Source organism: Staurois parvus, unplaced genomic scaffold (genome assembly GCF_062004578.1).
Source record: "Staurois parvus isolate SC_StPar_1 unplaced genomic scaffold, SC_StPar_1.0 ptg000173l, whole genome shotgun sequence".
In the NCBI taxonomy this organism is placed as follows: Eukaryota; Metazoa; Chordata; class Amphibia; order Anura; family Ranidae; genus Staurois; species Staurois parvus.
Genome location: NW_028317969.1, coordinates 2,290,081 through 2,317,447, shown reverse-complemented (window position 1 = coordinate 2,317,447; position 27,367 = coordinate 2,290,081). Strand labels below are relative to the sequence as shown.

The 27,367-nt window shown below is 42.6% G+C and overlaps 1 protein-coding gene across 1 annotated transcript in view; it reads right to left on the bottom strand.

The window, feature by feature from the left end:
• Nucleotides 1–27,367, bottom strand: part of MYO7A (myosin VIIA) — a 305,599-nt gene that overhangs the window by 80,799 nt on the left and 197,433 nt on the right. The window contains exons 24-29 of the mRNA XM_089676754.1: nucleotides 25,885–26,061; nucleotides 23,363–23,452; nucleotides 19,714–19,841; nucleotides 16,626–16,752; nucleotides 7,467–7,586; nucleotides 5,428–5,601 (exon numbers count right to left, since the gene is read on the bottom strand). Coding sequence (XP_089532880.1) covers nucleotides 5,428–5,601; nucleotides 7,467–7,586; nucleotides 16,626–16,752; nucleotides 19,714–19,841; nucleotides 23,363–23,452; nucleotides 25,885–26,061 — 816 coding nt within the window. The remainder of the gene's footprint in view (nucleotides 1–5,427; nucleotides 5,602–7,466; nucleotides 7,587–16,625; nucleotides 16,753–19,713; nucleotides 19,842–23,362; nucleotides 23,453–25,884; nucleotides 26,062–27,367) is intronic.

Sequence of the window (27,367 nt, the reverse complement as noted above, 5' to 3'; positions counted from 1 at the left end):
CATATTTATTTTTCCTGTAACAGTCCAGCTTGGACCCTGCCGCCTCCTGAGCCTTGGTATTGACCCTATATTATGATAGATAGGCTACATTGTCCAACAGGGAGGCAGACATTTCCTTATACTACATAGTATGGAACTCGATTGATGGAAAATCTAAATATCAGCGAACGTTTAGATTTTTTATTTTTATGATTAACCCCTTCCTGCTGCTTCCTCCTGGACCTTTAAGATGATCTAAATACCTGGAGGCGGAGGCAGGCATTCCGGTTATGTGACCACTGTGATTGGCAGTCACAGGATCGGAATCCTCCCGATTGCAAGTATGCATCGGAAGTTTTCCAGTACCCATTCATTACTGTGCTGGGAGCACACAAGGAGTGCCCTGTACAGCACAGTAAAGTGTTTACTTATGGCTGTATATACACCCATCGGCCACTTTATTGGGTCCACCTTGCTAGTGCCAAGAAAATCTCCCCCCCCCACCATTACACCACCACCACCAGCCTGAACCGTTGATACAAGGCAGGATGGATCCATGCTTTCATGTTGTTTACGCCAAATTCTGACCCTACTATCTGAATTTCGTAGCCAAGGGCGGACTGACAACTCATGGGGACCCCGGGCAATAGGGGATCATGGGGCCCCTGTGTCCTTGCCCAAACTGAAAAAAGCCTATGAAAAAGGTACCAGGGGCATCTCATGGGGCCCCCTACTGACCCCGGGCAGTCAGGCAGTGCCCGAGTTTTTAAATGGTCAGTCCGCCCCTGGTCGTAGCAACCAGTCTGCCCATTCCCCTCTGATATCAACAAGGCATTTTCATCCACACAACTGCCATTCACTGGATATTTTCTCTTTTTTGGACCATCCTCTTTAAACCCTAGAGATGGTTGTGTGTGAAAATTCCAGTAGATCAGCAGTTTTTTAAATACTTAGACCAGCCTGTCTGGCACCAACAACCATGCCATGTTCAAAGTCACTTAAATCCCCTTTCTTCCCCATTCTGATGCTGGTTTGAATTTCAGCAAATCGTTTTCACCACGTCTACATGCCTAAATGCGTTGAGTTGCTGCCCTATGATTGGCTGATTAGCAATTTGTGTTACCAAGCAATTGAACAATAAAGTGGCTGTTGAGTGTATGTGCCAAGTCGGTGGAAAGTGGCTAAAGCTCTTCTGCATTCCGGTGCAGTCTTCCGATGACGCATTGTTTGCCCCACACCCTCCTCGGTTAGTGAATGGGGGTGATGTGCAGGGCTCTTAGTGCCATTGGCGGCTACAGATGTCGATCATTGGGTCCTGGCCGGAGATTACCCGCCGACATTCGCCGAGGAACAGTGACAGGGGAGAGACTTGTGTGTAAACAACACAGATCTCTCTCCTGCCAGCAGTAACTTGCTGCTGTGTATTTCTCTGCCCAGCAGAGAAAAACACAGTAGCATGTTTCCCTAGTAAAACATACACAGCACTGATCACTGTATTAGTGTCACTGGGGATGTCAGTGGCAGTTAGTCAATTCCCCCCAGTGTCAGAATGCCCGCCCAGTCCTGCTATAAGTCACTGATCGCTGCCATTACTAGTATAACATTTTTTTTTTAGATTTCAGTATACATACTGCCATTTGTAGACACTGTAACTTTCACGTAAACCAATTAATTTACACGTATTGGGATTTTTTGTTAGCAAAGACATGTAGCAGAATATATTTTATCCTAAATTTATGAAGAAATTTGATTTTTTAAATTTTTTATTGGATAGGTTTTATAGAAAAAAGTAAAAAAGATATCTTTTTCAAAATTGTCAGTCTTTTTTTGTTTGTAGCACAAAAAATAAAAATGCACAGGTGATCAAATACCACTGAAAGAAAACTCCATTTGTGGGAAAAAAATGACATAAATTTAATTTATGTACAGCATTGCATGACCGCGCAATTGTCAGTTAAAGTAACGCAGCTCTGTATCGCAAAAAATCCTAAGGAGGGCAAGGGGAAGTAAACCCTACTTTTAATTATTTACCTACAAGAAAGCCTTTAATAAGGCTTACCTGTAGGTACTGTAAATATCTCCTAAACGTCCACCGTTTAGGAAATATTTACTGTAGCAGCACTGGTGATGTCACCTGCACATGCGCACTGCACTCTCAATGGATGGCGTTCCATCCATTGAGAGAGCCGTGCCACGGGCGAAACAGCCGCGCACATACATGGAAGTAACGTCATCACAGCTCGGCCAGTGAAACATCCACTGCCTGCGAACCCGGAAGGAAGACCAGGTGAAGATGAAACCTCAGGGATTCATGACAGTGCTCCGCTGCAGGGCTTAGTTTTCAGGTAAGTCTTTCATAATGCATGTGATGCATACTAGCACATTATGCGCTTAACTTGCAGAGAGAAGTTCTGTTTAGATTTTTTTCTAACGCTTTAAAAAGGCTTTTATGTGTTTTGTGCTGAGACTTTTTAATAAATGCTACACTATGCAGGGCTGTCTTTCACACAGGGCAAAAGGGGCAGGTGCCCTGGGTCCTGTCACTTTTGTGGGGCCCAAAGCAGCTGTTGCTTCAGTCCGGGAGCGTCTGGAGCAGAGATGGGTAGGGGTAAAATTCCGGCACCATTCTACAGAGAGCACGTGTTGTGTCAGCATGGCCGGACTGATATGGTGGAGGACAGCCCGATCCTCTGTTCTGCCTGTTAAAGTGGACCTCCACCCAAAAGGGGAAATTCCACTTTAAAGACTGGTCTCCCACTCCCCATTAAGGATTGGCATCTTTGGCAATCGGGTACCCAAAATTGACAGTCACTCCTACTCCCGCCCAGTCCCACTCCCTCCCTGTAGTCTTATGGGACACGTGACAGATCCCAGAAGACTACGGGGCCATTCAGGAAGCGCAGCGCTTCTCACGTGAAACTCTCACAGCTGAGTGCCCACACCTGGAACAAAAGATGACTGGTGAAGCGGGCTGCGGGGAAGACACTGCGGGACTGTGGGACAGGTGAGTTGCTGTTTTTTAAGAGTCAGCAGCTACAGTTTTTGTGGGGGGATTTGTGCAGAGGAGAGCACTTTGGACAGAGGGCAATGTTTGCAGAGGGTGCACAGTGTGTAGGGAAGGACAGTGTGCAGGGGAAAGGGGGACTGTTATAGTTGGTGAATTTAATTTGGGCTAAATCTTAGGTTTCTTCAGTGTTTCTATTCAGAATCTACATTGTATTAAACCACACCCGATATTCCTTTTTAATCCAACCATGCCGGAAAGGACAGTGGGGTGGGAGGCAGCAAAATGCACCTTCGCCTGTGTAGACAAAAATCTTTGCACTGGCTCTGCCTCTAGCAACCAGTCAGTGAACATTAGTGATCTGCTGAAACCTCTAGCAACCGATCAGTGAGCAATATTGGTGTGCTGTAACCTTTAGCAACCAATCAGTGAACAACAATGATCTGCTGTAATCTCCAGCAACCAATCAGTGAACAATAATGATGAATTGTAACCACTAGCAACCAATCAGTGAGCAGTAATGATGTGATGTAACCTCTAGCAACCAATCAGTGAGTGGTAATGATGTGCTGTAACCTCTAGCAACCGATCAGTGAGCAGTAATGATGTGATGTAACCTCTAGCAACCAGTGTGTGGTAATGATGTGTGGTAATGTCTAGCAAGCAATGGGTGAGCGGTAATGATGTGCAGTAATGTCTAGCAACCAATCAGTGAGCAGTAAGGATATGTTGTAATCTTTAGCAACCAGTCAGTGAGCCTGAACCAATCAGTAATAGTATAAATATAAAGAACTGGTCCACACTCAAAGTTTTTTGAGACAAGTCTATGTGCGTGTTTGTTTTTTGGGATGTTGGAGTGGAGAGCAAAATTGCATGGGGGGGGGGGAGGCGCAAGAATATGTTTGCCCAGGGTCCAATCAATATTAAATACGGCTCTGACACTATGAGAGATCTTTGTGGCTCCCGGTTGTGAGCATTTATCCTGTACAGCTGCGGTATCCATTTTCCTGTCCTGGATGGCGTTGCACTAACCAGTGGTGCAGTCAAAGAGGAGGCACCTTAAAGGGTCTGCAACCTGAAGACCAGTAGTGTTACCTGGGTGATAAAATTCAGGACTTTTACTACATATATCCATGCAGCCATATGTTCTGGTGAGTGCGGAGTGCTGGTGGTGGCAAACAGCACGGCAGATAATCACAGTGTTGTTCATCAGTCCACGTATTAGTGGTAGAAATTGTCTGCACTTTATATGAACTGGTTGTTTTTTACATTTATTCATTCTTACCTGCAATATCTATACGTATGAAATTGTGGACTTGTCACAATAAGGTATTAGACTACTGGTGGTTGAACTGCACATTTTATTTTTTTTTTTTTAAGAAGAATTACACCTCATTCTGTTTTACAGCACTTTTTGAACTTTTGTATAGTAATATTTTTATTATAGGCGGTGCGTTTTATATTTATTGTTTCATAGTAAGAGTTGTGGTCAAGCTGATATTGGGGTTCTAATCCATCTCTTTAAAGTAGTATTAAATTATCTTTTTTTATGTAGTGGGAAATGTAAAGCACACATCTGTGTCTTTATGTGCAATTTCCCTCCCTGCGCTTGGCTCTAGCCCCAGATCCTCACGTCCCTTTTTCCTGAAGTTCCAGATAGTGAAGCATGCTTCTTGTGCTCTTCCCAGACATGGCACAGCAGGGACAGCATAGGCTCTAGCTGGAGGGAGTAGCAGGGGTGTCAGGGCTATGAGCTTCTGTGGACATAAGGAGACACGTCTACCATGTCAGCCAAGAGCACACAAAGGTGGCTCCATTGGTCGCTATAAGAGGATTGAGCCACCCGAAAAATGGAGCTCTAGTATATTTTCTATAGAGGACTTGAAAGAACAACGGACCTGAAAACAAGGTAAGTGTTGAGGTCTACAGCACTATTTGTTTTTGTTTTTTTTTAATTAGGATTTAATATCACTTTAATTAATTCATTAGTTTTTAATACTATAATTGTATCAGACAAGTACAGTATTGAACACAGGCACACTGTCAGCTAGAGGCTGGCCTCTGAAGCTAAAACCATTTTTTTCTAAATGAAGCCTTCAATTTGCATGTTTGACATACTGGGGTTTATTTACTAAAGCTGGAGAGTCCAAAATCAGACTCCATTCTGCACAGAAACCAATCAGCTTCTAACCTCACCTTGTTCAATGACGCTTTGGCAATGAAACCTGGAAGCTGATTGGTTTCTATGCAGAAGTGAGTCTGATTTTGGACTCTCCAGCTTTAGTAAATAAACCCCACTGTGACTGCTAACCAGTCTTATGGATTCCCAATAGTCAGCTGTTCAAAGGGATGATATTTAACTAAAGGGTCTTCAGCACAGGGCTTTGAAGTGAGAAATGTTTCTCTACAGATTGTAGATGGAAATGGGTTGAAAAGCTCCATACCTTATCGAACAATGCTATATACAATGAGAAGCCAAAACGGTCCTTCAGGCTGATTTTGTCAGACAGTGCATTGCAGAGCTCCTTCGCTGTAGTAGCTGAGTCAGTGAGAAGTGTTTTTGTTGTTCCATCCATGAATGTCACCGGCAACATGATGGGCTTCTTGGACTTTGTAGCCTGAGGAAGGATGGGAAAGGAAATATGGCAGATTAATGCAAACAATGGAAAACACTATGGGGCCTATGCATAAAACGTGTGTTACCAATCAGCAACCAAAAATGTCTACACTTTTTTAAACTCTATTATATATATAAAAATATAAAAGTGCAGAAACGTTTTGAAGATAGTTCGTACTTGAATTGCAATGATTGTCACTACAGGTAACAATAAATGTGTCCATGCATTGGCCCCTAAGTGAACAGTGTGTAAGGCATTAGATAGGAGAGAAAAGGCTCCATTTCGGCTTTACACATAGACAAAGGTCTTTATTTTAAGCCACATTACTTTATTTTAATTTCTCTTTGGAGAACCTTATTCTGGTTCTTTGGCTTTGAAAATTGAGCCTAAAGTCTCCCAGTTTATGAGTTCACTTTCAGCAAACTTAAAAGCAGAGTTCCAGAAGAAAAAAACAAAAAAAGTCAGAAGCTACAAAAACTGTAGCTAATGACTTTTAAAATAAAGCCACTTACCTGTCCCTTGGTCCCACTGTGTCCTCACCACTGCTGGTTTCACCGGCCGTCTTCCCTCCCCGGCACCGGCATCTTCAGTGTGGGCACCTGGCTGTGACAGCTTGCCGCTTCACAGCTGGGTGCCCACTGCGCATGGACGAGAAGCGCTGCACTTTGTGAATGGCCCGTAGTCTTCTGGGACCTGTCATGTGTTCCAGAAGACTACCTTATGGGACTTGTAGTTTGGCAACAGCTTGAGGGCCACCAGTTTGACACCCCTGGCCTAAGGCGATCGGAAGCGCGAGTTGTTCCCCCTCCCCCCCCCCTCCCAGTAGTCTTCTGGAACCTGTCCCGTGTCCCAGAAGACTACAGGGAGGGAGAGCAAATTCTGCTTCCAATCACCTTAGACCAGGGGTGTCAAACTGGTGGCCCTCAAGCTGTTGCCAAACTACAAGTCCCATGAGGCATTGCAAGATTGACAGCTACAAGCATGATTTCGAAAGGTAGAGGCATGATGGATCTTGTAGTTGTGCAACAACTGGAGGGCCGCCAGTTTGACACCCCTGCTTAGGCAATTGCAGCAAAAGTGGGAGCAGGTACCTTTCAAATTCATTTTCTGCTCCCCAAAGGTGCCAATCCTTAATGGGGAGCGGGGGACAAAAGCTTAAAGCGGAACTACCCCTTTTGGGTGGAGCTCCTCTTTAAATTGATTGTAATTTGAACAAATTACATGAACAAAGCATATCGCTCTATAGTGTGTACTTGTCACAATCTAGAGCACTAAGTGTAATTTATATCTACTGCGTCGTTCATCTGCTGACAGCATAAATCACTTCTGACAAGTTTTCCCTTGACTGGCCTGCAGAGAGTCCTGACCTCAACCCCATAGAACACCTTTGGGATGAATTAGAGCGAAGACTGTGAGCCAGGCCTCCTCCCCCGACATCAGTACCTGACCTCACAAATGTGCTTCTGGAAGAATGGTCAAACCTTCCCATAGACACCCTCCTAAACCTTGTGGACGGCCTTCCCACAAGAGTTGAAGCTGTTATAGCTGCAAAGGGCGGGGCCAACTCAATATTGAACCCTATGGACTAAGACTGGGTGGCCATTAAAGTTCATTAGCGTGTAAAGGCAGGCTGACCAATGTTTTTGGTAACATAGCGTATCTTCATATGTTGAGGTATGAAAAAGAAAAAGGGTATCCACAGGATGAGGGAGTGATCACCAATCTCAGTCAAACCATTGTTGTGATTGCTAGTTGGCAGGAGCTATTACAGATAGTTCATACTGCTAACATAATGAGACCCAATGTTATTTTCTTTAGGAATAAAACTGTCATTCTTCTGTAGACAAATAATTGTGGTGACTCACCTGAAGTTCCAACCAGCTGGGTGGCTGTGTCCTGGTGCCATTAGCAAACGTCCTCCGCAGTCGCTCCTCGCAGTACGGTGCATATCCTGGGGGGCCTCCATTAATGAAGTTCCTCAAGTACTAGAAAAGACAGGAATACAGAAATAAAAATCATAGTCTGGTCGCTGGGGTAGAGGAGACTGAGGAAATACTTCTGCCTACAGCAGACTGATGCCATCATCTCAGCCTAGACAAAGTCAGGGGTCTGGAGATCATAGATTCTTGATTATAAATGGTGGAGCTTTTCCACAAATATTACTGTCGCTGTATTTTAATGCGAACTTGCAGGAATACATTTATGCAGGTTTGTAAAATTTTACTTTAGGAAATACCTCATTGGCATGTAGCAGTACCTAGTTTACCCTACTATTTTTACCTGTCATCTGTTGTGATGTGTACTTTCAGTCAATTTAATTGCATGTGAATACAGGGATAATCATTAACAATTTATTTTGAAACAAGTCCTCCAATTATATGTTTTACATTTTAACCTTCTGTTTAAACTGTAGGTTTAAGTAGGAAATAATGTAAAATTAGAAGAACAAAAAAAACTACAGTACTGCAAGAGTTCTGAGCAAACCTTATTTTAGTGTAGCACCCGCCTAGTATAGGTGCTGGGTGGTACATAGATTAGTGTAGTTTGCTCCTTTGCCTAACAGGGTAGCTAATAGGTAAATTTATCCTTGGCACTATGCTCCAATCTATTAGTCAGAACTGCTCATGATGCTCTGGTGCTGTTGAGTTTACCTGCAGATCCATCCTGCCATCTGGAAGCCACTAGAGCTTTCCAGAACATAGGTGGGAACTAGGCAAATGAACAGCATGAATATAGATACATCTCTGGCCAATTACAGGGGAAGGATGGCCCCATTGCATGCTGTGAGCTGGTATTTATATCCTGGGGGCACATGGGCTCTGTGTTCTTCCCAGAGTGGATTGCACCACGCGGGGGTCGAGGCAGGCTTGCCTCCCCTGGCCCTTCGTGCCAGGAGGCCTCAGGTGGGCAACCTGAGGGCCTGAAATTGGAACTGGCGAGTGGCCCTGGTTCTCCTAAAGCTGACTGATGGGGAGTCCACTGAGGATCTGTCTGGTATCAATGAGAGGAGGCTGGTTGTTCTACAGGAGCCTGTGAGTACAAACATTGTGGGATCTCAGGGACCTGGTGCAGTTAACCCTCCTCTTCTGTCATCTAGTTAGTGAATGACCCAGCTCACATCACTGGCTAGTGATCTGAAGAGCTCTGTCTACCTGCCACCTACTGGAAAGGACTTTGCACAAGCTTCTTTACTACTACACTGCCATTACAGGAGAAGTCTGCCAACTGCTCCCAGCAAGGGACTTCACCTTAGGCTCCATCCTGGAACAGCTAGCGTCCTCAATTTCTGAATAATTTTTTTCGGAGTATCCTACTTCAAACTCCTAGCACTATCCAAGTTCCTCTAAAATAAAACTACAAAACAACACCCCTAAACAGGTCTTTGACTCCAACGAGTTAAAAGTGTATGCATCTGGCTGTGGCAAATTACCTTGTTTCTGGCTGTCAGCATAGTAGAGGGGAATACTCGGGCAATAATCAAGCAGCTCCTATGGGGGTAGTGCTACATTAGATTACTACTTACGTCTGATATTCTATACACCCTTTGCTCACTAACACATTTCAAATTCAAGCCAAGCTGGATGATGTCAGTGCAAAACTTGTCAATCACTCAAGTAAACCACCAAAAAAATCTTTCCTACACTTTTTTTTTAAAGTTGCTATTTAGATATAAAAAATTTGACTCAGAGCAAGACCATATACTATAAAACATGGTAAAGGATAATGGGTGCTTACTACCTATTCTGCTTTTTAAGTTAGTAGTAGTCACATTCAACTGAACTTGATCTGTCATTTTGTATTTCAATATTTTTTATTGAAGAAGAATTTAATATTTTTTTCAGCTTACAAAATCAGTAATGTAAACAACGTAACAAAAGTTATAACACATTGTTTACGTCTGGAGGAAAAGAAATTTATTTCCAAACACGGAAAGGTTTCTCCACAGTGAGAGCTGTGAAAATGTGGAATAGACTCCCTCAAGAGTTGGTTCTGGTCAGCTCAGTGGATTGCTTCAAAAAAGGCCTGGATTGTTTCTGAGATACACAAAATATAACTGGATACTAACATTTATAGGTAACGTTGATCCAGGGAATATCAGATTGCCTCTCGGGGGATCAGGAAGGAATTTTTTTCCCAGCAGGAGCAAATTGGTTCATACTTTGCTGGGGGGTGTTTTGCCTTCCTCTGGATCAACTGTGGGTATAGGATAACTTTTTTTTTTTTCTATGGTTGAACTGGATATAGTTTTGTCTATTTTCAGCCAGACTAACTATGTAAATATGTAATTGTTTAGTCTCAGTACAATAAATAGTGTACAGGTTGAACAGAGAATTATGTGGAGGCAATGCCTAATCTCTGCCCAAAAGCAGAGAACATTAATAATATGCCGCTGGAAACATCAAAGAAACATCAGGGAAAAAAAAAAAAAAGATATCCCCACTAGCTATTGTTTGAAGGTACAAACTAAATTGTAACCATAAAATGTATTAACACCTCATACAACTAACCGTGACTTGGCTAATCATTAATATAAGAAAAATAAGGAAACAAATAGAATTAATAGGAAATAGATAAAGAAGGAAAGAAGAGGAAAAGAGAGAGTAAAATCCCGGTTCGTCAAGGGATATAAATATACCGAATCCACGGGTTCCATAAGGTGTCAAATTTTTTAGTATTATTACTAAAAATACAGGTGAATCTGTCATTAATCATATTCCAATTGAGTTTATTCTTGACTTAGTCAAGTGAAATTACCGACTGTTTCCAGTATTTTGCTTTAGCGATCCTAGTCGCCAATAGCATATAAATTATTAATTTGTGTGATTTTCTGGGGACTTCGTCGGAAAATTTATGAAAAAAGGCTATCTCCGGGGATCTACGTACATTTACCCCCATCACTGAATTGATTAAATTAAACATGCGGATCCAAAATCTAGTCACCCTTGCATACTGCCACCAAATGTGATACATGGTCCCCAGTTGGCCACAACGCCGGAAACAATGCGGCAAAGCTGAGGGGTGCATTTCACGATTCAAGTGGGGACCAAATACCATCGTAATAGCGTTTTATAGTTCGCTTCAATTAAGGTGGTATTAATTGATACTATAGATAATGCGAAAGTGATATCTTGCCAATCAGCTAAATCAAAAGGTCCCTTTACCATTGAATCATAATAAGGAAGCTTACTATTTGGGTCAGTGAGGAGAGAATATAGGATGGAGACCTGGCCCCTCAAATGACCTCTTGTTTGGCATGAAAGCTCAAAAGCTGTAAGCGTAAGTGGCCCATCCAGCAACCGAATCTTAGAGCGAATATAAGAGACAATCTGATTGTACCTGAAAATCTCATTAGAAAGTATATCTAATGTTTCTCTAAAATACTGTAAAGAAAAAATATGATCCCCATTTAGATAGTCTCCTATTCTTAACAACCATTTATTAATCCACCATTGAAAGGATGCGAACACCAAGCCAGGTACAAATTTTGGGTTACAAAAAATTGGAGCCAGGTGTGTATGTTCGGAAGATAAACGTTTATAATGGCGCACTCTGTCCCAAACAGCTAAAGAATATGACAAGGGTGGACACAATATGGGAGGGCGCACCTGGTTAGGAAGCCATAATAAAGAGCCAATGGTGACAGGGTGACAGGAGAGAGCTTCAATAGAAACCCAAAGGGGTTCAGGCTCTATAGCAGTGGTGGAGGCCAATTAAGCAATTTGTGCAACTTGGAAATAGGCTTGAAGGTTAGGGAGGCCAATCCCACCCCTCCGTTTCGAGGCAAATAAAATCATCTTGTTCATCCGGGGTTGTTTGTTAGCCCAAATGAAACTCAGAACTTCAGCTTGTAGTTGTTGTAACTCGCTTTTTGGAATCGCTATCGGTAGGGTTCTAAAATAATATAGCAATTGGGGTAGAAACGTCATCTTAATCGAGTTGATTCTGCCAAACCAAAATAGAGAGTAGCCTGCCCAGCAGTGTAAGTTGTCTTTAAGTTTTTTAAAAAGCGATGGATAGTTCGCTCGATAAAGTGTGTTGACAGAGGCAGTAAACTAAGAAGTTATGTGCCCATTGAAAATTATAAGAATTTTGGAGAGCTTGTTCTGTTAAGGGGAGTAAAGACACATTAAGGGCTGTCATTTTTTGAGCATTTAAAGAAAGCCCAGAAAGGTGAGAAAAGTGGTGTAACAGAGACAGTAAATTAGAAATGGTGACTTGAGGGGCAGTGTTTTCATTTTGAAGAAGTTTTTTAGCTTCTCCATGTAATTTCTGTATCAGAAACATGCCCAGTGACAGATAGCACAGACACCTCAATCCACCAATGGAAATCCTGAGGAAGTCACAAGTGTGGTGACACAACGCGTAGATATGTAAGAATGCAGCATCCGGCGAGCGGTGGCGTACTTCCGGTACAACCACCATTTTGGTACACCTGTCAGTGAGGCGAGTTCATCCATGCAGTATACCCATGCATTTGAGGAGGAACACCTGTTAGATCTTGCTGTATTATGGAGGGAAGCACTGTAGTGCTCACCTAATGTAAGTGCTATTTTAATTTATAATAAAGCATTGATTATCTGGAAATACTACACTATCAGAGTTTTCTATATCCTTTATCATCTTGATGAGTGGCGTACCCAGCGGTGGTCAGGAGCCAATGCATCCAGTTTATCATCCCCACCTGATATAATACTCGGAGGAGCTTGTCTGGCAGCATTTGTGGTTAAGATTCCACTAGTGATCTGGAAGGCCTGTAGGCCCTTTTGGGTCGCTTGATTAAGGTGAGGGGGCAATTCAGCCAGAGGAGGATTGTCACTCACCATCACCAGAGTTTTGTCTATGCACTTTGCATGAAGTTTTACTGCGTTGCAGGCACCACCACTTACTATTTGAGAACTTTATTCACGTTTGAATCATTTACCTACCTCACACACCATTTTATAGAGTGGGAGCGAGGGAGGCACGGCTACTGTTATCATTACTATTTCTGTCAATTCATATGGTTGAAGGTGTTATGGCTTTGAGAAGCTACTAAACATCTTTAGCATTACGGAACAAGCCCAGCTCATAGTTGCCAATAGAGATGAGCGAATCGAACCAGGCGAACCGGAATTCGAGTCGAATTTCAGGAAATATTCGATTCGCGTCGAATCCGAAATTTTGCCTACTTCGGGTGCGCGAATCGAATATTTCCCGATCAGCCGGCAAAAGTGTCCCTGCAGTGAGCTCCGCTATTTCTGACAGTTCTCTGACAGAAGGAACACATGTTTAGCGGTTGAAACATTGTATCTATTAGTTTCCATTTAGGATACAGATGTTTCAACCGCTGTACATGTGAAGAAGCTGTCAGAGAACTGTCAGAAATAGAGGAACTCTGCACATACACTTTTTGCCGGCTTGGAATTATTCTTATTTTCATCCTACTTCTTCTTCTTCTTCATCCTCATCCTCATCCTCTTCTTCTTCTTCTGAGGATGAGGATGAAGAAGAAGAAGAAGAAGAAGAAGAAGAAGAAGTAGGATGAAAATAAGATTAATTCCAAGCCGGCAAAAAGTGTATCTGCAGCGCTCCTCTAAGTGTATTTGCAGAGTGTCATTTTTTCCATAAATGACATTCTGCAAATACACTTAGAGGAGCGCTGCAGATACACTTTTTGCCGGCTTGGAATTAATCTTATTTTCATCCTACTTCTTCTTCTTCTTCTTCATCCTCATAAGAAAAAGAAGAGGATGAGGATGAAGAAGAAGAAGAAGTAGGATGAAAATAAGAATAATTCCAAGCCGGCAAAAAGTGTATCTGCAGTGCTCCTCTAAGTGTATCTGCAGAATGTCATTTATGGAAAAAAATAGATACAATGTTTCAACCGCTGTATGGAGTGAGTGTCCCAGAACTGTCAGAAATAGACTATTTCTGACAGTTCTGGGACATTCACTCCATACAGCGGTTTCAACCGCTGTATGGAGGGAATGTCATAGAACTGTCAGAAATAGACTATTTCTAACAGTTCTGGGACACTCACTCCATACAGCGGTTGAAACATTGTATCTATTTGTTTCCATAAATGGATCCATTTATGGAAACAAATAGATACAATGTTTCAACCGCTGTATGGAGTGAGTGTCCCAGAACTGTTAGAAATAGTCTATTTCTGACAGTTCTATGACATTCCCTCCATACAGCGGTTGAAAGCGCTGTATGGAGTGAATGTCCCAGAACTGTCAGAAATAGTGTATTTCTGACAGTTATGGGACATTCACTCCATACAGCGGTTGAAACATTGTATCTATTTTTTTCCATAAATGACATTCTGCAAATACACTTAGAGGAGCGCTGCAGATACACTTTTTGCCGGCTTGGAATTAATCTTATTTTCATCCTACTTCTTCTTCTTCTTCTTCATCCTCATAAGAAAAAGAAGAGGATGAGGATGAAGAAGAAGAAGAAGTAGGATGAAAATAAGAATAATTCCAAGCCGGCAAAAAGTGTATCTGCAGTGCTCCTCTAAGTGTATCTGCAGAATGTCATTTATGGAAACAAATAGATACAATGTTTCAACCGCTGTATGGAGTGAGTGTCCCAGAACTGTTAGAAATAGTCTATTTCTGACAGTTCTATGACATTCCCTCCATACAGCGGTTGAAACCGCTGTATGGAGTGAATGTCCCAGAACTGTCAGAAATAGTCTATTTCTGACAGTTATGGGACATTCACTCCATACAGCGGTTTCAACCGCTGTATGGAGGGAATGTCATAGAACTGTCAGAAATAGACTATTTATGACAGTTCTGGGACACTCACTCCATACAGCGGTTGAAACATTGTATCTATTTGTTTCCATAAATGGATCCATTTATGGAAACAAATAGATACAATGTTTCAACCGCTGTATGGAAGGAATGTCCCAGAACTGTCAGAAATAGACTATTTATGACAGTTCTGGGACATTCCCTCCATACAGCGGTTGAAACCGCTGTATGGAGGGAATGTCCCAGAACTGTCAGAAATAGACTATTTATGACAGTTCTGGGACATTCACTCCATACATGTCCCAGAACTGTCAGAAATAGACTATTTCTGACAGTTCTGGGACATTCCCTCCATACAGCGGTTGAAACCGCTGTATGGAGTGAATGTCACAGAACTGTCAGAAATAGACTATTTCTGACAGTTCTGGGACATTCACTCCATACATGTCCCAGAACTGTCAGAAATAGACTATTTCTGACAGTTCTGGGACATTCCCTCCATACAGCGGTTGAAACCGCTGTATGGAGTGAATGTCACAGAACTGTCAGAAATAGACAGAAACTGTCACAGAACTGTCCTTCTTCTCATCCTTCTCCTTCTTCTCATCCTTCTTCTCATCCTTCTTCTCATCCTTCTCCTTCTTCTCATCCTTCTTCTCATCCTTCTCCTTCTCCTTCTTCTCATCCTTCTCCTTCTTCTCATCCTTCTTCTCATCCTTCTCTTTCTTCTCATCCTTCTCCTTCTTCTCATCCTTCTCCTTCTCCTTCTTCTCATCCTTCTCCTTCTCCTTCTTCTCATCCTTCTCCATCTTCTCATCCTTCTCCTTCTCCATCTTCTCATCCTTCTCCTCCTTCTTCTCATCCTTCTCCTTCTCCTTCTTCTCATCCTTCTCCTTCTTCTCATCCTTCTCCTTCTCCTTCTTCTCATCCTTCTCCTTCTCCTTCTTCTCATCCTTCTCCTTCTTCTCATCCTTCTCCTTCTTCTCATCCTTCTCCTTGTCCTTCTCCTTCCTCATCTCCAAGGGCATTTAAATTAAAGGTACAGTGTTCTGCACTAATTTAAAGGCTCTCTGAAGCCTAGAAACCCTTTTAATAAGTTAACTTCGTAGCGAATTAATTCGCATCGAATCGAATTTCATACTGGAATTCGCCGAATCAGCCGAATCGAATTTTTGAAAAATTCGCTCATCTCTAGTTGCCAACATTTGAAAAAAGTTTTCAGGGACACTTTCTTTTCTGTGTGGTGGGAAAGGTTCGGTGGGCATAACCCAGATGTTATGGGTGTGGTTGTGGCTGTGCTGAAAAGTGGGCGTGGTTTAGAATGTGCCACACATTGAGAGTGGCTTAAAGGGGGTGTGGTTAAATAGAGTTTGAGATGACTTACATAGTGCTCCGGTGGATTGCTACAAAAGTGGCCGGGAGCTCAGTTTAGTAATAAAAAACAGCAGCACTACAGATTACTCCCGAAAATAGAGAAATAGTCCCCAGTCTGCCGTGGCCCACCTACCCGCTGAGCAAATAAGACAAGGAAATCTTTTTAACTGCTCTAAACTCTTTCAGAATTAGGAACCCCTATCTGCTGCTGCCCCCACCCTGATCTTGGATTCTGGGACACTGGCGTGGACTGAGGCATGGCGGGACAGCATTCAAAAATTTGTGACTGTCCGCAATCTGACAGTTGGCAACTATGCCAGCTGAATGTGACTAACTACTATTAGATATACCATGACCTGGAAAAATAAAAACATTCACAGACATTTGTTGTTTCTGATTCTAAGTATGTTTTGTCCAAAAGATGGTATGATATGCTACCCTTAGATCAGGACAGAGATCTGAACTGTGCTCAGGTTCTGCAATACATGCACACTTGCAAAATCTAAATTGAGGAACTCAATGTGCTGGGAAGTTATAGGCCTCCCACACATGTACCTTATTGCCACTAAACTAGGTATTTGTGGGTCTCTTAAAGGCCAAATTCATCTTTTCAAAAAAAAATGAAGAGACAAACTAGCTTTAAATATCCTGACCACCACTTCAGACCCTGCTAAAGATAGAAGCTGTGATGTCCGCAGACTGTACATCGCAATGCACCACCCCAGGGTGAGTATCCATAATAAATGCTCACAATGGCAAGCATACATAGGTGAGCACACGAAAAGGTGAACTTACCCTTTAAAGGAGCCTTCAATGATGCCGCGCAGGTATAAAATGTTCTATATGAATGACACATTCCTTGCACACACACCAAATAAGCAGCATCAAATGTGTGTAACTGACCTTGACAAATTTCTCAGAAGGTGCAAAGCATCCTACACAGAGAGACATGAGGATCCAGCCGCGAGCATGGCTGCTTTTTGAAGGGTTCTGGGTAAGCTGTTTGCATATCTGGCAGTAGATTTCATCCCTGTAGAATCAAAATGCAAGATCAGTTCAGCATACATTGATAGGAGTGCCATGTACTCTATACAAAATACTAGAAGACCATGCTGACCATCTTCTGAATATACAGTACTAGTTGGCCAGCTGCCATCCTGATCTTTTCATATTCCAAAAATTTAAAACAGGACTTCTTCGATTGCACACTTGTGATAGGTCAGTGGTTTAGAATATACTGAAAGCCCAATTATGAGTTTGGGATCACCCATACTTTTTTTTTTAATTGTGTATACATCCAAGTGTCTTAGGTCTGGTGACATCACCCTCTTTTTCTTCCAGTGGTGGGCAGATCCTGGATGTTGCAGGGTGGCACCATGTAATAAACTGGTGGCTCTCTATGCAACATTCTACTTCTGAGTGCAAGGTGGGGGCGGGCCTATGACACCCTGAGCTCTCAGGAAGTAGGTTGATTGCCACTGGAGCAGAAGGCAGAGCAGCAGTAAAAACACGTAGTTACCCTCCATCAATGTACTAATGTGTTTTTTCATCTATGCTCCCAATGCAGAGCTTTTCCAACACTCCCTGTCCTGATAGATGGGTGTAACAGTACACAGTGTCTTCAGGGGCCAATCACATAGTAATGCTGGCACAGACACTGATATCAGCAGTGCACAGATTGTGGCCAGTTATATAATTAATGGATTGATGGAACAGGCAGTCAGTGATGACACCAGGGTTGGGTAGCTACTTATTCTCAGATAAATTAAAGAGTCATTTAAGAAGATGGTGGGAGGAAATGGAATGAAGCACACTAAACATGCTAAAATTGGAGGGTGTGGGTGAGAGGCACCAGATTCTCAGTTTCAGTTAGTGGTGTGTGATTTGCTACTTGTAGAAGAGTCTAGTGTTTGTGGTTAGACAATTTCTGTGCATGCAAAAAAATGCCTCTAGAAGGGTCCTAGGTGTATACTATAGATTAGCATTTCTCAACCGTTACTTGGAAGGTTGCTGGGGATTCCTTGAGCAATGTTTCCTAATACATTCTTCATGAGTATCCCTAGGAGGTCTTTCATTCACAAGCAGGTACCTTATCCCTAGAGGAGATCTTACATTCACAAGCAGGTACCTTATCCCTATAGGAGATCTTACAGTCACGAGCAGGAACCTTATCCCTATAGGAGGTCTTACAGTCACAAGCAGGTACCCTATCCCTATAGGAGGTCTTACAGTCACAAGCAGGTACCTTATCCCTATAGGAGGTCTTACAGTCACAAGCGGGCACCTTATCCCTATAGGAGGTCTTACATTCACAAGCAGGTACCTTATCCCTATAGGAGATCATACAGTCACAAGCGGGCATCTTATCCCTATAGGAGGTCTTACAGTCACAAGCGGGCACCTTATCCCTATAGGAGGTCTTACATTCACAGGTACCTTATCCCTAAAAGACGTCTTACAGCCACAAGCAGGTACCTTATGGAGGTCTTACATTCACAACCAGATACTTTATCCCTATAGGAGGTCTTACAGTCACAGGCAGGTACCATATTCCTATAGGAGGTCTCACATTCACAAGCAGATACTTTAATCCTGTAGTAGGTCTTACATTCACAAGCAGGTACCTTATCCCTATAAGGGTCTTACAGTCACATGCAGGTACCTTATGGAGGTCTTACAGTCACAAGCAGGTACCTTATGGAGGTCTCACAGTCACAAGTGGACACCTTATCCCTATAGGAGGTCTTACATTCACAAGCAGGTACTGTATCCTTCTAGGAGGTCTTACATTCACAAACAGGTACCTTATGGAGGATTTACAGTCACAAGCAGGTACCTTATCCCTTTAGTAGGGCTTCCATTCACAAGCAGGTACCTTATGGAGGTCTTCCATTCACAAGCAGGTACCTTATGGAGGTCTTCCATTCACAAGCAGGTACCTTATCCCTATAGGAGGTCTTACATTCACAACCAGGTACCGTATCCCTTTGGAGGTCTTACATTTACAAGCAGGTACCTTATCCCTATAGGAAGTCTCACAGTCACAAGCGGGCACCTTATCCCTATCGGAGGTTTTACATTCACAGGTACCTTATCCCTATTGGAGGTCTTACAGTCACATGCGCGTATCTTATGGAGGTCTTACATTCACAAACAGGTACTTTATCCCTATAGGAGGTATTACAGTCACAAGCAGGTACCTTATCCCTATAGGAGATCTTACATTCACAAGCAGATACTCTATCCGTATAGGTGGTCTTACAGTCACAAGCAGGTACCTTATCCCTATAGGAGGTCTTACATTCACAGGTACCTTATCCCTATTGGAGGTCTTACAGTCACATGCACGTATCTTATGGAGGTCTTACATTCACAAACAGGTACTTTATCCCTATAGGTGGTATTACAGTCACAAGCAGGTACCTTATCCCTATAGGAGGTGTTACATTCACAGGTACCTTATCCCTATAGGAGGTCTTACATTCACAGGTACCTTATCCGTATAGGAGGTCTTACAGTCACAAGTAGATACTCTATCCGTATAGGTGGTCTTACATTCACAAGCGGGCACCTTATCCCTATAGGAGGTGTTACATTCACAGGTACCTTATCCCTATAGGAGGTCTTACATTCACAGGTACCTTATCCGTATAGGAGGTCTTACAGTCACAAGCAGATACTTTATCCCTATAGGAGGTCTTACATTCACAAGCAGATACTCTATCCGTATAGGTGGTCTTACATTCACAAGCGGGCACCTTATCCCTATAGGAGGTCTCACATTCAGAAGCAGGTACTTTATCTCTCTGTGTGAAAGAGGTCTAAATTTTTGCTATGCAACTGTAATATTGTCACCTAATGTTCTGTACAGAAATAAGGAGAGATTTGTGAAAAAATGTATTTAGAATGGTTACCAACATCCCAACCTTGCCTGTTCTGGAATGGGCACACTTTTGCTAGTAGTAATAAAAACAACTAAAACAACACCAACCGAAGTGCTGGTCTCAGGATTCCATTGCCGATAATAAAATGGAGTTTTTCCAGGTTTGAAGTGGGCCGATCTTCAAGCATGCTGTTCCCCTGCAGGGTAGACTCTCCATCATGCAGTCTTTTTGTTACCTAAACCAGAGGAAGCAAAGGGTTAATGAAAAAAAGGGGTGATCTAGGTGACATTAATGGTAATATCAACTGATTACTTGTGCTGCTTCTCACCTTCTCAGTCTGAGCTCTGCTGTACAAGAACAGCAAGAAGCTGATACCAACTGAAATTCAAGTACTTACAATGCTTGAATAGAAAAACATTTTGGGGTGTATATTATTTTCTATCTGCTCAGAGTTCATCTTTTTACTTGCATAGAATGTTAGACTTGAAGTGGTTGTAAACCTCAGACATGAAATATGAACAAAGAATATCCCTCTATAGTGTGTACTTGTCTCCATCCAGAGTACTAAGTGTCATTTCTGTCTGCTGTTTTGTTCCTCTGCTATCAGAATGAGTCACATCTGACAAGTTTTTCTGACACCAAGAGATAAATGGTTACAGAGGAGGGAGCTCCAGCTGATCGACAGCCTCAGCTCTGTTCTTATGTGCTGTGTGGAGGGGAGTGTGTCTCTTCCCTCCAATCAGCTCTCCTCAATGAGCTCTGCAGAGTGCAAAATCAGCTCTCCGCCCCCTTTTTTCTGAACTCTCATACAAGCTTTATAAATTCAGCACTTTGAACGGGTGTAGAAAAGAGAAGACTGCAAATAAACAGGTACAACTTATGTAGTGGGATTTGTTGAAAATCTGTGTATCACTTGAGGCCAGTCACTTCACTGGGTATATGGAAGGGTTTGCAACCTCTTTTAACACCTGGCCTATAGCAGATTAACGTCCAAGCGGGAAGCTCCTCCTGAGTGGACGTCATATGACGCCGATGACAGATCACCACACCGCCCGCTGCCAGTGTCATGTGACCACTGTGACCAATCACAGCATATCACCTGACAATTGTATACAATAGATAGCTTTCTTTCATGCCATCCATTGTATACAATTGTGTTGTTAGCTGTGACTGATCACAGCGGTCACATGGTACAGACAGGGCCAATGACAGCCCACCTGTACCATGTGTTGAGCTTTGCCAAATCACAGCTAATCCCAACAAAAGACTGCTTGAATCAGTTTTATTCAGTAAAAATGGTTGCTTATATCAATAAAATACATTGGTATTAGCAATCATAGTGTGTAAAGAAAAACAAAAATTCTGATCACTTGCCCAGAGTAGTACAATGTTACTATGGTAACATGGTATTGCTCTGGTCACAGTGTGTTGATAAAAAAAAAGAAAAAATATGTAATAAAAAAGAAATAAATAATAGGTAAAAAATCTAAAGAATTGTATTTATTTATTTTTTAACATACTGTCATCAGTCAGTGTCACGGATCACCACCACACCAGTTATATGATAATGCTGCACTGGACTGGTGACAATATTGTTATTATTATTATTATACAGTATTTATAAAGCGCCAATAGTTCGCTCAGCGCTGTACATTACAGAGGGGAACAGAACATGTGACAGAACAATACCAATACAATGCAAAACATGAGGGGATCGAGGGCCCTGCTCTTTCAAGCTTACAATCTAGCTTTACAAATCTTACAATATGTAAAAAAAAAAGTGAATTTTTTAAAATTTAATTTCTTTGTTTTCCAAAAAGTTACGACAAAAAAATTACAACTTCAAAAAACTTGCCATACCTCCTACTAAATACCCTGGACTGCCATAAATGGGTAATTTGGGGGGTATTTGTACTAACCTGGCATTTTCAGGCCTCAAGAAATGAGATTGACAATCGATTACTCCTGATGTACTGACGGCCATATATACTGTATATACCATGGTTTGTGGACTCTCTAACTTTCCTACAGACTAAATAATATACCGTATTTTTCGCTCCATAAGACGCACTTTTTTCCCCCAAAAAAAGGGGGGAAAATGTCAGTGCGTCTTATGGAGCGAATATAAAGCGGCCGGTCCGGTATTTTTGCGGCCACCATGTCAGAACACCGGGCCAGCCGCTCAGCTGTTGTCTCCTGCAGGGCCTTACCTGTTCCTCGCTCCAGCGCTGCACAGTCTTCCCGCGCCGGCTTCTGTGACAGCCGGGTGCCCACTGCGCATGTGCTGCGGTTTGTGAATGATCCGGTGTCTTCTGGGACACATGACAGGTCCCAGAAGGCGCCGGGCCATTCAGAAAGAGCAGCGCTTTTCGCGCATGTGCAGTGGCCACCCGGCTGTCACAGAAGCCGGCCCGGGAAGAAGAGGGAAGGACAACTCCGCGGAAGTGGGAGCGGGTACCTGTCAAATTCAGGTACCCGCTCCCTCCCCAAAGGTCAGCAGTCTCTAGTCATTCCCTGCACTGTCTGCAGTCTCTGGTCATTCCCTGCACTGTCTGCAGTCTCTGGTCATTCCCTGCACTGTCTGCAGTCTCTGGTCATTCCCTGCACTGTCTGCAGTCTCTGGTCATTCCCTGCACTGTCTGCAGTCTCTGGTCATTCCCTGCACTGTCTGCAGTCTCTGGTCATTCCCTGCACTGTCTGCAGTCTCTGGTCATTCCCTGCACTGTCTGCAGTCTCTGGTCATTCCCTGCACTGTCTGCAGTCTCTGGTCATCCCCTGCACTGTGTTCGCAGTCTCTGACCATCTCCTGCACTGTGTCCGCAGTCTCTGGTCATCCCCTGCACTGTCTGCAGTCTCTGGTCATCTCCTGCACTGTGTCCGCAGTCTCTGGTCATCTCCTGCACTGTGTCCGCAGTCTCTGGTCATCTCCTGTACTGTGTCCGCAGTCTCTGGTCATCTCCTGTACTATGTCCTCAGTCTCTGGTCATCTCCTGTACTGTGTCCGCAGTCTCTGGTCATCTCCTGTACTGTGTCCGCAGTCTCTGGTCATCTCCTGTACTGTGTCCGCAGTCTCTGGACATCTCCTGTACTGTGTCCGCAGTCTCTGGTCATCTCCTGCACTGTGTCCGCAGTCTCTGGTCATCCCCTGTACTGTGTCTGCAGTCCATTGGTTCAGAATATTTTTTTTTCTTGTTTTTCGCCTCTAAAACCTAGGTGCGTCCTATGGTCAGGTGCGTCTTATGGAGCGAAAAATACGGTACACTAATTTGGGGTATTTTCACCAAAGAAATGTAGCAGAATACATTTTGACCTAAATTAATGAAGAAAGGTTATATATTTGCAAAATTTTACAACAGAAACAAAGAAAAACGCATTTTTTTTTTCAAACGTTTTGGGGTTTTTGGTTTTGTTTATTTAGCAAAAATATAAAAACCTCAGTGGTGATTAAATACCACCAAAAGAAAGCTCTATTTGTGTGAAATAAATGATACAATTTTTTTACTGGTTGTTGCATGACTGCACAATTGTCATTCAAAGTGACAACACTGACAGCTGAAAAGTGGCCTGGGCAGGAAGGGGGTAAAGGTGCCTAGTATTAAAGTGGTTAAATAGTATATTTGCCTAAATCACAGATCACAGTCAGTGGTTTAACCCCTTTACTGCAATTTGCCATGCATGTACTATAGATTTGGTTTCAGCTGAAAACTGCTTCATAAATTCAAATAAAAAGCAAACATACACATTTATATATCATACCTCTTCAGTTAACTTGGATTTTTTCTTCAGCGTTAGAGAGACCAGTTTGTGGCGTACACTATTCTTCTTCAGACTGTCAATGTGAGCGCTCTGCATGGGAGGGCAAAGAACATGACATTACATTTTCAGCCTCTGTTTCCTGCTTTGCTTTGTTACACTTTATTGCTCCTTCTCACCGGGAAAGTCTACGAGTCCGCTAACTCACTGAAAACAATGCACTTGAAGGCAAGTGCAGTCCGTTTTCTCCACTGCCTGTAGAGCTGGACTACAGCAGCAAGGCAGTGGGGGGAGGAAGTGGAAAGAAACTGGATTGTAGGCTCTTGTCCCATGTGACTCTGGCAGCCATCTTGGCTCAGGCAGAGCCTATTTAAGACTCTGACCCCAGGTTTTGGCGTGCTTTATGCAAGTGGCTAGTGTAGGGACAGGTCACCTGTCTGTCAGGGACAGGATTAGCGGCAGGGAAGGTTCAGGTGGAGTAGGGAAAGAGTAGAGATTTCGTCTACCTTCTCAGGGAGCTCCCTATTAGGTCAGAGTGGCCAAGCCAAACTCCACTTCTTGTGACAGACACTGTCTGCAGCTCGGTATCTCTGTACTGAACTGTTGTAAGTGCCCTGGTTGGGTGAGTCTCCCGCCGGGCCTGGTTGTACTGTTTTTACTAGTTCTGCTAATTTGCCGTTTTTGGCAAAATTGGAACTTTGGGTGCTTTCTGCCTGCTGCACCTATCCAATACACTCCTGATGTGGCTAATATCTCATCCCAACAATTGTAAACAAGTGAACCTTCGAGGACAGCAATATGGGAGAAACCACTGAATATTGTGAAAACCCAATTTTGGAAAACCTGAATATTATTCCTTGGCATCATTATGTCCAATGCAAGGTTATGGACCCCACAAATATCTTGATGAAGGCATGACCTTAGACTGTTAGAACATGGGGTAGAAGATGCTGCGGTGAATCATCTAGTGGTGAAGGGGAGCAGAGCATTGGGTAGGTTCTATAAATCTACATTCCTAGGGATTCATCACCGTGATGGGCAACCTCACTGGCTAATAGAAATGTGGAGGGTAGAACTGCCAAGATTCAGGGGCTTTTCCTCATCAATGCAGTTTCTTTTGATGTTAAAATAATTTTAGCATTGCATTTTGTTTTTTGAAAGATAAACTGGTGAATTAGGAAAATGCATCCCACTGTCATGTCAAAGTCAAATTTTCCACTTGCAGGTACAAATTAGGCTTCCTATTCCACATATAGAAGTCTAGATATAAAACATTCAATCCTGGATTGTCAGCTCCATCTATTGGCCAAAATGCAGTATTGTTTTCTGATACCCCAAAAAGAGAAAATATACCACATGTTGGCCACTAGAAGGAGCCAACAATCATAGGGATAAATCTATTATAGCCATTATAATAGCCAACATTACTCTATTATAGACAAATTAGAAAAAATTAGAACAAATATATTGGACATTCATCCAACAAATGTTTTATGAATGGACCCCTTAGTCTTTGTAACTCTGTGGCGTGCACATATCCTCCTGGTGCAAATGGTAAACAAATGCCACATATACTCTGCATATTAGAACTCTGCTGCCAGTTAGAGAACTGGCCATCCACAACTCTGGTGCTAAACCAAGTATGTGAGATTTCTTTATACATTTAATGAACAAAATTCACACATACTAGGGAAATCCAGCCTCCCTATCTGTCCTGCTTACTAATGTCATTGGAACTGATAGTGCTTGGAAATTCAAAATGTTATGGTTGTCACAGGAAAAAGAAGTTTTAGTAATAATGGCCTTAGAAAAATTTCCACTAACTTTGGAGAGATTTTCTAACTTCCCATTGTGTTCCAGGATAGGAAGTGATCTATCCCTAAGCAGGGCCGGTACAAGGGGTGGGCGGGTGGGGCGGCTGCCCTGGGTGCAATGGTTTACTGTAGGGACGGGGGTGCCTTCCTTCTGTTACAAGGCTGACAGGAGTAGAGATAGCGGCGATGATTTTGACAAGTGAGTGACTGCTGAGTGTAGGATTCCCTGAGCTTGCACATCAGGAATGGGGGGCACAGTTTAACATCTTTGTCCTGGGCATTGGATGACCTTGTCCCGGCACTGTACCTAAGAGCTTGGATGGGATCCAAAGTTCTTATAGAATGGAATTTGAGCTCCAAAACCAGCCTTGAGTTGTGCTGTATACAGTCAGGTCCATAAATATTGGGACATCGACACAATTCTAACATTTTTGGCTCTATACACCACCACAGTGGATTTGAAATGAAAAGAAGACATATGCAAACTGTTGTAATTCCTACACCGTTCACCTGATTTGGATGTAAATACCCTCAAATTAAAGCTGACAGTCTGCAGTTAAAGCGCATCTTGTTCATTTCATTTCAAATCCATTGTGGTGGTGTATAGAGCCAAAAATGTTAGAATTGTCCCAATATTTATGGACCTGACTGTATAATTAAACATGATTTGAATGATGGACCCTCATTGTTCTGTGTTCAAACGACACTTACCTCACCCTCTCCTTGTAGTGCCTGAAGCTCCCTCTTATATGTCTTCTTCCCCAGCGTCTCGTAGATCTTTGTCATGACGGGGATCTTCTCGCTGCCATCACTCATAGCTGTGTGGTATTTTGGCTCTGGAAGGTCGCCCATAAAACGGAGAATGGTAATCCAAACTGCAAGGGCAGCCTAAGAAATAAATTCATAAAAATGAGATATGGTATGCAAAAGAGCTCCTACTACCGTTTACAAATCCAGGGTTAGCTCCTCTGTCAGAGTTTTATTACTAGATGTGTCCCTATGTTGGAGATCAACCCTCTCTTTCTGTCCAAGTATTGGATATCAGACAGAAGATGAAGTGAAGGGAAATCTACATAACCAGAGTGACAGAGATAAAACCTTGAGAGTGTTTGTAAAGTGTAAACCCAAGAAGAAAATGTAATACAATATATTGCAGTTTACTAATCCTCAGTGGTTGTGGTTGCATTAGTTTTTTGCAGGTTTGCTTTATTTTCACCATTCTTCAGCTTCTGGAGCTAGACATCATTTAACATATTTTTACTCTCTGCTTATACATTTGTTCATCATTTGCTAAATTTAAAATTTCTCAGGACTGGGATAAGTTTACAGTAAATTAAGTTACACCTAAGCTGTGTTCACTTTTCTGTGTTTTTGCAAAAGTTCCAAAGCTCAGTTTTTTTTGTTTCTGACAGCTACTGTTGAGTGGGCTCCACCAGTCCACCCAAGAAGACATAACTACTTACATAGTTAGTTTGGCTGAAAAAAGACAAAAGTCCATGTAGTTCAACCCAGGGGCGGACTGACCATTTGGAAACTCGGGCACTGCCCGAGGGCTTAGGGTCAGTATGGGGCCCCATGAGATGCCCCTGGTACCTTTTTCATAGGCTTTTTTGAGTTTGGGCAAGGACACAGGGGCCCCATGATCCCCTATTGCCCGGGGGCCCCATGAGTTGTCAGTCCGTCCCTGGTTCAACCATAAAAAAAAAATAAAAGTTATAATCCTATACCCACAGTTGATCCAGAGGAAGGCAAAAAAAAACCCCCAATCAAAGCATGATCCAATTTGCTCCTGTAGGGGAAAAAAAATCCTTCCTGATCCCCCGAAAGGCAAATGGATAATCCCTGGATCAACTTTATCTATAAATGTTAGTATCCAGTTATATTCTGTGTATCTAAGAAAGAATCCAGGACTTTTTTTAAAGCAATCCACGGAGCTGGCCAGAACAATGACTTAGAACTCCCAAACATTATACATTTTATTTTTTAGCAGAAGCCCTAGAGTTTTGCGATTTTGTTTATGTCACACAGTATTTGCGCAACAGTTTTTCTAACACAATTTTTTCGGAAGAAAATACACTTTCATGAATTTTAATTCACACAAACACCATATAATACCCATTTTTTTTATAAAATATAAAATATGGTGTAAACAGATACCAAACATGTCACACTTTAAAGTTGCGCACACTTGTGG